Source organism: Anser brachyrhynchus (genome assembly GCF_964034855.1).
Source record: "Anser brachyrhynchus genome assembly, chromosome: 1".
NCBI lineage: Eukaryota > Metazoa > Chordata > Aves > Anseriformes > Anatidae > Anser > Anser brachyrhynchus.
In genome coordinates this window covers 66,114,800-66,129,922 of record NC_137694.1, presented here as the reverse complement: position 1 = coordinate 66,129,922, position 15,123 = coordinate 66,114,800, and the positions used below count along the sequence as shown (strand labels likewise).

Here is a 15,123-nt window from a genome sequence, read left to right as displayed (position 1 = left end):
ATCACCAAAGCATGTCAGCAATAGTTGTATTATAATTAGATGCTGTTGTGTAATATTGACAGTATGGTGAAAGATATATACACTTTAAAGATGTAAAACAAGACTGACAATTCACTACAGTTCTCACGTTTCTAGAAAATGAAATTTTACAACATTAGAAAAGCAGAAAATATAGAACTTCTGAAGCAATTTCCTGTTGTACAATATTCTCTTGATTATGAGCACAACTAGGTCCTAACATTGGCACCCACCACCACACAGGGAATCATTGCTGCTCAAGTTGAATAAATCAAATGAAAAAAAGAGCAGATGGTTAGATGAGAGAGTGACAACACAAATTAATTATTTTGAAATTTGAATTATCATTTCTGTGAATAATTTCAAAGTTCTTTCCAGATAGATTGGTGAAAAAACTTTCTTTCTATTAATATACTTTTGTTTTCTTATTAGCAGCACCTCTAACGACAGTCACAGACTGTGATTTAAAAAGACAGGTACTGCTGCTCAAGTAGATATTCCTTCATAATGATTCTGGTTTAAAACAGAGATGTGTTTGGGTACAGGATTAATAATAAAATATAAGCATTGATCATTTCCATGATGCCATCTCATTTCCAGCTCAGTCTGCTAGTGGTGAAATCATCGTAACTTTATTGTTGCTTGAGACTGAGGCTGGCTTTTAGTGGCAAAGGGCCACATTAAAGAATCCACTACTGTGTTCAGCAGGAACTGATAGTTTTTCTTGTAGCCTTGACAGACCAGCCAAAAGCTGAGTGCTCAAGATGAGCAAGCTGAACTCTCACCGTTACAGACAGTCTCTCTACTGAAACCTGGAACAGGTACACAGCAGGGAGCAACAGCCACCCATCTTCTGTGCTAGCACAAATGCTCCATTGTGCCTGGAGTCTCCCTCAGAAAATCTTTGTATGTTACCAACCTTCCTTTTCACATACACACCTAAGCAAAGGGCTTATGATCTTGCTGCTTCATCACTTTTTAAAAAATCTGGACCTGAGGGGTCTTCATCTGTCTTTGTCTGCCTTTGAGCAGAGCACCTCCAGTTTCTGCCATTGCTGCTGCAGTGCATCACTCTCCACACACTGGCATGAGTAAGTGACAATGATGTCCCCAGCAAACACAGTGTCTGCATAATGTCTCAGTGTCTTCTGTTTCTACACTACAGATGTGAGCCAAGAAAGCTGTTCAAATGGTTTTTCTTTCACTGAGAGGGATGAAGTTTGGGAGAAGAAATGAGATTAAAGGCAACAAACCAAGTATTCAAGCAATGAAGGAGCTAGTCTTGTGAGAAAGGACATTTCCATTCACCCTGGAGATTTCATTTCACTGCAGCAGGTAGACCAGCAGCACCAAAGTACTTTTTCTCCCACTCCCTGCACTTAAGGATCCTAATAACTGTTTGTTTCATACTTGGCTGTCATTTGCACTAGGACATACAGACTGTCAAATGGCTGCATAAACCTTCCCTCCTGTCAGAACATCAACATCTGAAACTCGCTTTGTACTGGTGAAAATCTTCACTTGAAAGAGAGAAAGCAAAGGAACAGGGCTCCATATCACAGAGAATTCCTCTTACCTATCAGCCCCCCTTGCACATGGTAGCAGGTCTTATGCATCTTTCCCATGAATAACTCCAGTCCAATGATGGCATAGATAATAATGACAAACAGCACCAGCAGGGCAATATGCAACAAAGGGACCATGGCCTTGATAATTGAGTTTAAAACCACCTGGAGACCTGCAGAGAGAACAGAAAGAAGCACTTATTAGCAAGAGAACAAAATTTAGAGGAAGTACCTAAAAGAGAATATAAGTTGCACAATAATGCCATTTTTAACTTGTTCCTCCTCACCTGAACTCATTTTCTTGATGATGCAAAGATGTACATTTACAGAGCATCTTCTCTCCAGAAGATTCCCAACACTTCACAAATTTATCCCTGAAGCCTGAATTGCAGACTAAAGTAAAACTTGTATTACTTTCCCTGCCGCTGAAATTCCACCACCCTGGAAAAGGAATACCTTAGCTGCTTTGCCTGTTCTTGACCTAAGGTGTTTCCCAGATGGTATTCGGGAGAGTTAAAGCATGGGGGGAAAAAAAGAACAACCAGAACTGAGGCAGGACAAGAACAGTGAGACATACAAGAGGGAAAATGGTGGGTTGCCACTGAGCCCCACTGGAGAGGATGGGAAGAGATGGGAAACTGAAGTCATGTCCCTGCTCTGATTCTGGGTTCTTCCAGAGGTGAAGCCAGTCTCAGGCAGAGTCTGAGCTGCTGAAAGACCACCAAATCCATACTGACTGAGAGTTTGTGGCCATCTTGGGATTTCTCTACTCTTCAAATCCACCTCATCTTACTTCAGTCTGAACGAAGGGAGAGTCAGAACCAGCAGTGCTGCTTTTGCCCCAAGATTTAGGTATCACTCTGTAACAGAGGTGGTCCAGGTCCCCAGCAAGGGGTATGAACAAAATGTTATTATACAGATATCATTAACACATAAGTACTGTTCACAATCAAGCTATACATTTTCAGCATGGCCTCGTGACTTGCAAACAAGGTGACTCGTAGCCTGCTTTGCTAAAGTGCTAAGCAGCTGCACTCTCAGATGCAGTTGACACAAGCTGCAGAGTCATGTGCCTCTCTGCCTCCTTCTTCTCATTTGTACAACCAGAATAACAAAGCCAGCCTCAGAAGCTTTTAGTAGGGATTTGCATTTACAGTGTCTTAAAGTTATCATTGCTGGTGGCAGTGATGGCAACCACTGTCATTGGCAAGTTATTAATGTTGGAAATATCGAGAGACCTCTAGAACTCCATAGTCTACAAATAGCCAGATCAGAACAATTAGAAGATCATGATTTCGCAATGACTGAGAGCCAGAAGCCATTAACGTCTCCTGCAAATGCTGTCATCTCCTCAGAGAAGTTGATATTAGCTGTGATTTTTGAAAAATGTGATTCATGAGTTGGAAATGTCTGTTATACTTCTGCCAAGAGAGTATGTGATAACAATTAACTTTTAAAATCTATCATCTAAGATCTTAGATTCTGTTTCTCTTTCTCTCTCTTTTTTTTTTTTTTTTTTTTTTTTTTTACAAATAATCTTAATACTTTCTAATAAGAACGACATGTCTCTTGACAAGCACTTTTACTCACAGGCAATCCGCTCGTCAGCTCACAGCTAAGGCTGAGTTTTTGTGTTTGGTCCCCAGCCATGATGGAACTCAACAGAAGCAATCAAGGGTGGTGTCAGCTCCCCGGCAAGCAAGATCATTCACTGCCTGTTAGCAATCCAAAGTGGGCTACTAGCTTCCTCCAGTCAGAACATTTTTTCAGGTGTCTGCAGTCAGTGCATCTACCTGTTAACAGGTCATGCTAACATCCAAAGGGGGCAATATTCTACATGAAATATTCTGGATTTCACAAAGAGATCCTTACACGAAGTACAATACTGACAGGATCAAAACTCATCCTATACAAGAGTAGGATGCTCTGCTTGCTCAGTTACCTCAGGGAACTTACTTTGAATTGGTAATGTCACTGGGAAAAAATCTTGCTGTGATTACACAAAGCAGTCAACCTTTTCCCCTAGCTGCTCACCTCATTCAGCCTATTAATTCTAAATATATACAGAAAATGAACTGCAGTGTACATCAACATTTCTCCAATACTTTACATTAGTAGAGAATGTAATGTTCACCAGAAAGTTAAAGCAACGTCCCACCTTCCCCCCAGACAATGAAAAACAATACAAGGAAGTTAAAATACTGCAGATGTCTATGAACCTGCAAAAAACAACAACCAAACTCTGAAGATTAAAATATTTGTGTCTTCAAATAAATCTACGCAAAAGCACAGAAAGGCCTTCATTTTTAGTGATTTTAGGAACCTTGCTAATCTAAAACATAGCCAAGATTGCAAGGTCGAGAGTCCTAATACCAGGTCTTATGTAATTTACACTTAATTATTTTACTTAATTGATTTAATATTCATCATAGGATATACCCAGGGCGCTCGAGAGGGTAGCGAGGACAGATACAATGATGAACAAAAACCTCTCTCGTTTTAAATATAGCTTCATTATTGCTCATGCCATGAAAGTGCTTCATCGTACTACAGATGTCCAGAGAAGATAATATCTGTACAAACCAATGCCCTTTCTGTTAACAAAGCAGTGCCTGTGAAATCAAAGGCTTGCACCAAAAGTGTGAGAAGACAAGGTGTTCATACAGCCAAGGGAACATGTACCACCAGAAGATTTACAGATGCTTCAGCTAGACTAATTAAAGAAAAGCTTCTTGAGGATAATAAATCAACCTTGTAGAAGAGATGAGCTACTGAACACTGTTAGCATGAATTGATGTGCGTGCTGTGCAGCACCCGATTCAGGTACTATGGCTTCAAATCCTGATAATTCCAGTAATTAGCAAGCATACATGTATTAACATTAAAGCATTCAGAGAGTTTCTTAAACTTAAAACCACTAGCTGTGTAGCAGCTTTAGAAACCATAGAATGCCCTCTCAGATGTACCAAATTCTACTTGTAGAAGGGCAACGGTTAGATGTGCATGACCTTGCTCGCTGCATTGTAGTCAATGTAGTTGCTGCAATGTAGTTGCTGCGAGTAAGTTGCTTCATAATTCTCAGTTCAGGCAGCCACTTGCAACTAGTTGCAAGAATAGCTGTTGCAGGGAATGGCATGAGGAACTGGGCCCGGACAACCAGAAATCTCTATGTAGTGGTAAGGGAGGAGAACAGGGAGAGCAGATGAAGGAGGATGAAAGCACTGGGGAAAGAGCCATAGGCAGGCAGAACAGAAACACTTTTTTTTTTTTTTTTTTAAATAAAAAACACATACTTCAAAACACAACAAAACTGTGTTCTGAAAACTGAGAGGTGTAGATCAGTGTCTGAACTAAGCTGCAGATATGTGGCTGATCAAACTCATTTCTGGTCGGGGTAAATCAAGGTGAATCAACCTCTTACATGGAGTCACAAAGCGTTTTCTAAACAATGATGAGAACTTCTGCACACATCTATATGCTCTTTCCCTGTGCAGAGGAAGAAAAGACAGCTGAACTTACTAAGAAATGAATTCTCTGTCCCAACCCATGCATGCTCTTAGTCTTTGCACACTGCAACACATAGATTGCATCTAACATTGGTGTTCGCAGCAACACAGTCCCCATGGCCTGATGCTCTCTGTAACAAACAATGACACACCTTCTGCACTTCATCCCTTGTGGAGGTAAGGCTGGCAGTCTTAGGAATGAGCTGTGCAGCTTATAATCGTAATTAAATCAGAATGCCTGCTGACCTGCTCAGACCCAAAACCTGGCCTCTGGATTTCAAGTAGATGATGCCAATAGCCACCTTCCCACAGCAGAGCGAAGGGCTGTGTTTTCACACTGCTTCACAAAGGCTGGCAGCGCTATCGCTGGTCAGTCATAAACACAGAGCCCTGAACTTATGTCCTGGCAAGTAAATATAGAAAGAAATGTTTTTCAAATATTTGGCATTCTGAACGTACTTATTCATTCGTGGAAGCTCTCTCCATGTGCTAGACACTTTCCAGACATCTGAGAAGGCACAGGATCTGCCTTGGGAAGCTCACTCTGGGCTGGACAAAGAGATAACTGAGCAGGGGTTAGGGAAAGCACCACAAAAGGGATTGCTTGTCATTTTTCAGCCCACGCTTTTCTTCTGTTAATAATTGAAGATCTTAAACAGCTCTTAGTATTTATTTTAAAAGCACTTCAGTTTACCTTTAAAAAAAAAAAACTTCTTGGCTGCATTCTGTTGGCTGACATTGACTCCATAAATGTTTCAGTAAGCCAAACATGTTAATGCCATTCCCTAGGCTCACAGAATTTAGCATTTATTTACCCTGATAAAATGTTTTAAATATTTATTACATAGGAATGGCATTGCTTTTTATGCCAGGTCAAGCCCTTTTCAGCCTCTCAAGGACTGCGTCAACCCAAAGGTTTAGAGCACAGCTGGGGAGTAGGGAGGATGGGGAAGAACGAAGGAAATGAACTTGTACCAAGCAACATAGATCTTTCTCAGAGCTATGGGAAATACACTGGTAGGGATGCTGCAGGGGGTTTAGAGCTATTATATGGTGCTGTATTTTTCTCTCAGGAAGACAATCATGTGAGAGGCTGGTTGGTGTCTTGTCAGTTCAGGCAGTTATTGAAGAATGCACTTATCTGTAAGCACGTAGCTGTTTGCACCTAAAGCAATGGGATTGCCTACATACCCCGTTGTGTACTTACAAGCTTTTTTGGATTTCGACCAATGCTCAGCAAGATGGCACAAAAAAGTGCACTGGACCCAGCTGCTAAAATGTACTTGGCATTGTTGCACTGTGGAACATATCCAAGGAAACTAATGGTAGGTTGGTCTCAGAAAAAACATTTGGGCCTTTCCAAGCACAGCTCTATCTTGCATTTTCACGTGCCTTTAATTTTGGATCAAACTTGGTTTGCTGGAGAGGGTGGTTTCTTCTTCTAGTCATATTAGCAGTCCAGATCGTCAGAGAAAGCATATTCTGAGTCTGCTCCTTCTTTGGTTTTGAGAGGTTATATTTTGTCAACACCATAATGTTGCCTGACCCAGGAGTACGAGCAGAGTCTCATACACACGACCTTCTGGGAATAAGCAGGAATAAAAGCGAAAGGAGGGGACTTTCAATTCTATCCATCAATTCTATCCATTTCAATTCTATCCATCCCTCCCCTCCCTCCTGAGACACACACTCAGATTTCTGTACTTAAGCCAGTGCCAAGGGTGGGGGAGGTAATTATTTCTCTGCTAATATAGTTCAGAAGAAAACTACTACTTTCTGAGAGCAAGGAGGAAGCAGGGGAGGATTTGTGACTCAGCACAGTGCCTGAGTCAGACCACTTCTGGGAACCACTCTCAAGAGGCAGGGTTGATGCACTGCTCCCCGTCGCCAGCCGGGCCTACCCGCTAGGCGCAGCTTTGCCTGACAGTGTGCCAGGAGACGGCCACCACGGTTATCTCCATTTCCACAGCACAAGCTGTAACAACCAGCAGTATTCCCCAAAGTGGATGTTTACCATTTAATAAACATAGGCATTGGCTAGGAAAATTGAAAAACATTAAATATTCATAAATATGAAAGGTTTTATACCAATTTTTAAGGCAGCCTGGAAAACGACAGACATTTTCTCACAAAATGGTCCACAGTCATGGCAAGATATCTGAGATAATTGCATCTGAAATGATTCACGAGGGAAAACATTGAGAATTTCCTCACCACTGTTACAAAGGGAACTCAGATGGCACAGTTCAGTTAAGGACAACTGTACAGTAACAATTCAAGGAGGTATCCTTTCCTGTCTTGCTGGAGTCTCAAAATATTAGTGGCAGATTGCTGGATAAGGCAAACTCTGTGGGTGTAGTGTAGTGTTCTTGGGGCTGCAGACATCGTTTCTATTTCAAGAATAATAAAGAAGGGCTTGGAATAGGAAGGAAAGACACGACACTAGCTAAAGTGCTGGTAGCAAAGAAAACCTAGGAAAGACACTTTTCAAGCTGGAACAATGACTGTTTTGGAGTAGGTTATGCTATTTAAACATATATGCTATTTAAACATATACTAACATATAATTCACAACCATGTGCTGGAATTAATAGAAAAAGAAAGTTTTGGCATCTGCTCCTAGTGTTCTCTTTGCTCTGTTTTCAAACTGTTTTCATTGACTTTACAAACTGAAATCCACACACACACAAAAGGGAATTCATACAAATGGGCATGTGTGTGTGAACACAATTGTTACATATTTGTGAAGTCTTGCAATACTACCCTCGCCTTGTCCTTTGAGGCAAGAAAGGGATAGCAGAACAAAAACAAAAGCCACAACAAAACCCATCTCTTCCTTCTGGACCCTTTTCTCTTGGGAAGCAATTCATCTCCAGTATCCCCAGCTTGTCAGAGTGACCTAACTTAGACAAACAATACAGCTTGTCTTCAGCCCCAGCTTTTGGCGGCCTGAGGAAGATGACTGGGTGAATGTATACTCTGCCTTAGGCTCTTTGCCTCTCTGCTGGAAGAAGCCTCAACTTCCACTCATGGAAGCATCCCCGTTCCCTCCTGGCATGGGCTTTAACACTTTTAATAGCTTGTTGTTCAAAGCTTCTAAGTATTCACTTTCTTATAAAGTTGCTTACTGAAAAAAAGACCTTGCTCATCTTTCCAGCCCCAATAATAGTAGTCAGCTTCTACAAGCTAAACTTAATTCTCCAGACATTTGATCCTAGCTCAGTTCAGCTGAGGGTGTGAACATGTAAGATCTACAGATGTTCAAGATAAAAAAAAAAAAAAAAAAAAAAAACAACAACAACAACAAAAATAAAAATGTTGTAGTGTCCCTCCCATGCAGTTACCAGTGTACACAGAAGAAGTATGGGGAGAAAAGCAGCAACTAACTGCTTACTGAAAATTGCACATCACAAAAGAAAGAGCATGTTGGTCAAAAACACAAATGAAGTGCTGTGAGTTAATTTTGAGGCTACCTTGAACTCCCCAAAACAGGCTGAAAGCAAGGCAGGTGAAAGGCAGTCCCCAGGCCAGCAAGAATCAGCTATCACCTTTTACCAAGAATTATCTTTGACTTTCTGCTGACTGGATGATAATGGACTCTCCAAGAAAACTGTTTATGTGCTCATTGTAAAGGTTTTATCTATACTTAAATCCCCACAAGGGATCACAAATAGGGAGAACTTTTATTCACCCCGCTCTCTGCACATCTATGCAAAATCAAAGACAGTCTGGACAGAAGATTGTACTAGTTCTGAGTGAAATGATCCATCACAGTTACACTTTTTAAATTTCTTCCCACTCAAGCACAGCTGTGATGAAGATCAGCCTTTCAAACTCCAGCAGAGGAGCAAATTCTGGTCCATTTCTGTGCCACTGGATTCAGCGCGAAAACTTGTATATGAATGCATCAAAAAGCTGTGCTGCCTAAGTCTGTTCTAGTGTACATAAACAAACAACAACAACAAAATAAAACAAAACCAAAAACAAACCAAAACAAAAAAACCAAACAACCACACCACCAATAGTTAAGACATCTCCGATCTGAGATAATGATGAAAAAGCTTTGCTTCAGCATGATGATTGCTGTTTGAGCACAGCTCTGGATAGCAGCTACACACATTACTGTGCCCTAAAGGATGTAATTTTTGAACCAAGGAACTGCGGCCACCTGTAACTGCTAAAGCATTGTGGTAACAGAAATGGGCTCAAGGCACTTTGGTCTGAACTGTAAATACATCAACATTTAAGTGGAGGACTAATGAATCTAGGTTACAATTACCTTTCCAAAGCTGCCAAATTCTCATGGCCATGAAGGGTGCTATTTTTACCTGCTTATCCTAATAGCTCCCCAGGTAAGTGGACATTATCCCTTTTGTCCACCACTAAATAATCCTTTCTGTCTTCTAAATAATAAGGATTCTTTTAGCTGTCTGAGCTTCTCCTAACTTACCATTTGTGAACAGGTTTATAAAAGGTAAAAGCTAGGGAGGTAACAAATGTTAACAGCAATCCTGCAAGTGCAAGTGTATCCAGGGATTATAACATTACTTTTTTTTTTTTTTTTTCTTGGAGAAAAATATATTGATGACAAAAATAGATCTTCCTGGGGCCCTGTGAGAGCTAAATGTTCCAAGCCTATCGTAACTGGCATACCATGAGCTACACTAAGTTTTACCTTCTCGTGAAAGAAAAAGTCCATCAAAATGCTGAATAAACCCCAAAGCTTTGTCTTTAGATGGCTGTCTATGTAGAAGTGCAGCATCATCAATGCCAAAATCAGGATGTATAGCTCAGGAGAAGAAAACTCACTCCATCTCTTAACTTGAGATAATGTTTAATGAGCATCACTGGGACTAAGCTCTAGATAGACATAGCATGACATTTTCAAAAACACCATGATATGGAGTATTCAGGAGTATGTGAAGAACATAAAAAACAGAAAGTTACTTGATCAGGTAATGAAAAAATTATTCAAACCACACAAAGTGGGATTACTGCTGTGTTACTGTCTTCATGCACTTAAAGGACTTGTTTCCAATTTTTTAATCACTGAAAATGCTGTCAATGAAAGTGCATGGTATGATGATAACATCCTTGGAAATACATGGCCAAACAAATCTAAACAAATTTGCCTCCTAATTTTCAGAAGAGAGTTTGGATTTAGGGACTTATTTATTGAGTTGTTAATTAGCCCCATCTCAGAATACCTAGAAATCTAGCTTTTTTTTTTTCTTTTTCTACACTAGAAAGACTGCTGCTTTTGATTTTTATAAATCTGATTAGACTTAAAATTCTGCTTGAAGGCATCAGATAATAAAAATGCCCTTGGGGAAAAAATGTCTTCTGATATAATAAGCAAAACTTCCTTCAGCTCTCTAGGTAGCTCCAGTATCCAGTATGTTTGGACACAAAAATTAACGGTTGTAGTTTTTGCAAAGACATATTTGTCAGAAAAAAGAGTGGTTCTTTATTGATATTTACTTCCTTTGTAACTTTCTTTGTGGCTTGCACAATTCAAAATATTCCTGTGCAAGCTGTGTATGTATTCTTGGAATGCATTGGTACTAAACATTTATTTATTTTGAATTTCCTTTTACATATAATAAGCTGTCAAGTGGGATTCATAAGGCTCTCCTGCTGCAAGAGTAGTGAAAACTAAAAGGCTAAATTAAATTCTTTATAGATACAGACATCTGCAAACATAAATCTGGATGACATTTGGCCTCCTCTGAAGTAAAGATTTTAGGTGCAATTAAGATCTCAACATTAGAATGTTAAAGCAAAAGATGGGCTAAAATCTAAAGATTTATTTTCACCTCCACTGTGAAGACAATGGTGAGACTCAACCCTAAGCTGTTTCATTGGGTGCTGTTTGTACTAAACAGCTGAACTGCTAGGTAAAAAACAGGCCTTCATAAATCTTGTTTTTGTGGATACATGGACACATTGGTTTGAATTCTGACCAAGATATCAAACTTGATTAAAAGGAAATTTACCTTTTGGCAACTTCCAATACACATTAAAGACCAGTGTACAGTAACAACCTATGAGAAAATATCAGCTGCAGAAATATGCTAAACAGCAAGGAACGGCAGTTATTAGAGAAAAATCATGAAACCCAGCACCCAATGCAAAACAAGATAGAAACATCAACCACACTGCCAATTTAATGTGTTAACAGTAATAGAAAACAGAACAACAGATGATAATTTTAAGATATATAGCTTGCTATGTTCCAGTTCCAAGTGTACTACTGCCTTCAAGAAGGGGCACCCTCTGCAAATATCTGATTGAAAGAGAAAAAGGTTGAAGAAAATGTACAGAGGAGGTTTTGTAATTTGATTATGAAGTCGAATTTCTAAAGAGATTAAAGAGATTCTAAGGCTTACTAAATTTTGTTTTCTTTATGAAAAAGTGATGTGAATATAACTTTGATAATTTCTTCTATTTCTTTTATTCCATGAGCTACTTCCTGTCAAAAAATGCTTCTGTTGGAAAAATGTTGAACAGCTCCAGCATTACTAAAGTTGAAAAAAGAGATTCTTTGCAGAGGGCTAGCAGATGTTTTCTGAATTGTGATTGATGTGGCAGGACAAACCAGGAGAACATAATCTAAAACTGAAAAAATAAGAGGCATAGCTACTCAGACAACTCAGAAAAAATAATTGCAACAAAGGGTAAAACACATATGGGATAGGTTATTGTTACATGTGTTAAACAGGAATTGGATTTGCTTCTGGGAAAAAGGGAGATTAAGACAGACATCTGATCTCCTTTCCTTCTACCCAGTAGAAACCAAACTTTGATAGAATGTTAAGAAACTAGGCAGGCTAGGTGGGCTGTTGTTCATCTTTGGCCAACAGTTACTTCCCCATCGCTTCCTTCAGAACAAGAAATTACCTGTTCTATCAGTGAACATGTTAAACATGGAAAAGTTCATTAGTTGTTCATAACAGCTAATACTCCTGTGTACTCAACAAGCACACTAATATCAAGCAGATATAACTCAGAAGACAGTAGCTGATTTTGGAGAAGAGGGAAGGTCTCTGGTAGCCATTAAAATACTTAAAATATTTCCTCAAATTTGTCTCCTCTCAGTTCTGTGTACTTTCACATTTTTCCTCTGATAGCACTTATACAAGAGGTAATATCGATATAAATCTAGATCAACACTGAAAAAAAAAAACAACAAACAAATACCTTGGCTAAACAGAGACTTAAAATGCATTCACTGGTTGAGACAATTATTTGGTCTGCTGCTCTGTACTTTGTTGATAATGCTTTGTGAAAACCACAACAATGACCACAGGCATCTAACAATGCTGGGATAAACAGAATTAATCCAAATGATGCCAGAGTCACTGGAACATCCATGTACCTCCTCGTGTCCTGAGCTAACAACCCTTCTACACACTCTTGTGCCTTAATTCTGAGACAAATGCTACTCTGGGTGGGTTAGTCATTTTTTTCCCGAGAGGATGGGAAGGCTTTGTGTCTATTAAAAAGTCCCAAAACTTCATTTACAAGTTAACAGATGTACACTGATTTTAGAGAAAATGAACAAAGGATTTCAAACCATTCCTTACAAGTTCTTAAATGAATAAGCAATGTAAAATTTAGCCAATTAGAATCAAAATATAAAACAACACTTGATGTAAGCTTGGGACGACATCAGATGTGGTGGACATGTCAACAGGGAGAGAATGTAAAAAGAAAACAGGCTAGATAATATCCTTACTATTTTGATCTGGAACAGCAATATCTTCCCTCACCCTTCAAGGAGACAGCAACAGCCAGCAAATACAAGTGAGCAACTGGGAACCCAACACACTCCTGCTGATACCGTTAGCTACAACCTGTACATATACTTCTGCTTCTTTATGATCCAGACAACAGCATATCTTAAAAACAATACAAATTGTTCTTGGGAGGTGATAGATGACATTCCTAGATTTTCAGATGCTTCAGAACAAGCATCCTGATGGCATGGACTCTTACACAGACATGCCCTACTCCCATTATTCTGAATGAGACCTCTGGGCACTACCTGAAGAAGGAAAAAGCGGTGCTGGAAAGAGTCTGATCCATCCAGAGCACTTCTGACAAACTTCCTGCTAAGCCAAGCTAGGATTCTTTGACTATCTCCTTGTCTTTGGTGTCAGTGTGAGGTTTATTTTCTTTGGTTGGAAGGGACTACCTACACTCTGATGTAGTGGTCCCACACTGATGGTATTGGGATTTTTTGTTTTGAAGACATGCTGAATAATCATGCCAGTACACATGGTAATGGGTAGGATAAAGGCTAACAGTTATTGGGTACACTCGTAGTTAGTGCTATTTTTAAAAGATCTGCATAGCAAAGATCAAATAATAAATATTTCCTTGTTTTCATTGGCATTCCTTAAATATGAGAGAAATCTGTATCACAAGATGTCTGTACTTCTGTGAGTAACCTTTTCTAAGACAACCCCCTTTTTTCCTACACTGAGTTAACCTCTTCTGTCAAAAATAACAAAATTACATCAGTCTGCAGGTTGTAACACTCAAAGAAACATGCTTTAGATCCTGATTATGTAAGCCCTACTCACAGGAATGATCTTTACCTATAAAAGATGCTGTGCTGGAATTAGATTACTCCCTTGAGTAATGGTGACCTAAGTAAATAAAGGACTTGCAAGCCTGCCTAGAGTTTTAAGTTAAATGTGAAGAAATAAGCTTAATGAGGACATTTGGTTCAGACTGTTCTCTGCTTTTTTCTCCACACCCTTCCCATTTATAATGAAAGCACAACAAATTGGCCACTTGAGATTAAAAACAGCTAGGCAATGACATGGGAAAGGTGGTGCAACTCGTCCTCACATGGTGCTGTATGTGCTGGAGAGATGGTACAGATGGTTGAGAAGCCTTGTTCAAGAGTGGAGGAGCATGTAAGAAATCTGCACAACAGCACGTTTCCTAAAGCTTTTAGAGCCCAAGAGAAAAGAAAGGAACTGGACTTGGCAATAACTGACATAATTAAATGCAACAACAACAAAGTTTAAGACAGAATTAAGATTTGGAAACTAAATTTTGCCTGAAGGTATTTGCAGCAGTTTCTTTTATCATGACCTTGGCTTTGGTGGAAATAAACTGCTAAGGATACGGTCTCCTCCAGCTTCCTCTACTCCTTTGTATCTATGCACAAACCTTTCACGTGTTGGAAGCTTTGATCAGGCCACTTCTCATATCTTTTATCCTCTCTACTGAAGGCAACACAGAATTCTCCATTCATGTGGTATTTATACCATAAACTCATATGCACCAGGAGGATGAACTTAAGCCCCTAGCTCCACCAGTGACACTGTATAAATGCAGAACAGATGACTGTCAACTTCAGTTTGCCAGAAGAATATGTTTTGAAAAAAAGTTATCTTCCTAACTGCTAGTTAGTATTTGCATAAAACTTAAGACTTACTATGTACAATTCAACATACAGAAATAGGCAATGGCTCACATTTCTTTGCCATATTGCAAAAATGTCTGCCATCTCAAAAGAGATGTCATTTTGGATTTCTTGAATTCTGTGTTTATTACCTCAATTACATTATTTCTTCAACTATATAAAGTGGTGTTAATTTTCTTGGGCTGTCTGGAAAACAATGAGAAAGTACAGTTGAAAATCTGGATTATGCATTCAAAAAAACAAACAAATAAAAAACAAATGCAAGCCGAATAACTGCACTGGGCGTGTTTATTTCAATGACTGCAAAATAGCCATTGCAATAGATTCAGCTGTGATGTCTCAGTGGCGGGGTAGGGAATCAAAGGCTCAAGCAGAAGAGCAATCACAGGTGAGAAAGGCATGTGCAGGGCATGGAATAAGACAAATGTCACAAGCTGAATGCTGAGATACAGAAAGAACTAAGAATGTGTAGAATTGCTGTATGCCCCATCCTCACCTTCCTGAAAAGAGGGTTGGCATGTCCAAATTGACACAGTGCTACAAATAGGAGGAATGAATTTCCTCTAGGAAAGGAAGAATTTGAGGGTTATTA

At 39.4% G+C, this 15,123-nt stretch overlaps 1 protein-coding gene across 50 annotated transcripts in view; it reads right to left on the bottom strand.

Annotated features, from left to right (window-relative positions):
• CACNA1C (calcium voltage-gated channel subunit alpha1 C) overlaps positions 1-15,123 on the bottom strand; it is a 494,498-nt gene that overhangs the window by 174,631 nt on the left and 304,744 nt on the right. For all 50 annotated transcript variants that reach the window (XM_080576059.1, XM_080576022.1, XM_080576048.1 and 47 more), the window contains one exon: positions 1,595-1,756. In XM_080576059.1, coding sequence (XP_080432185.1) covers positions 1,595-1,756 — 162 coding nt within the window. The remainder of the gene's footprint in view (positions 1-1,594; positions 1,757-15,123) is intronic.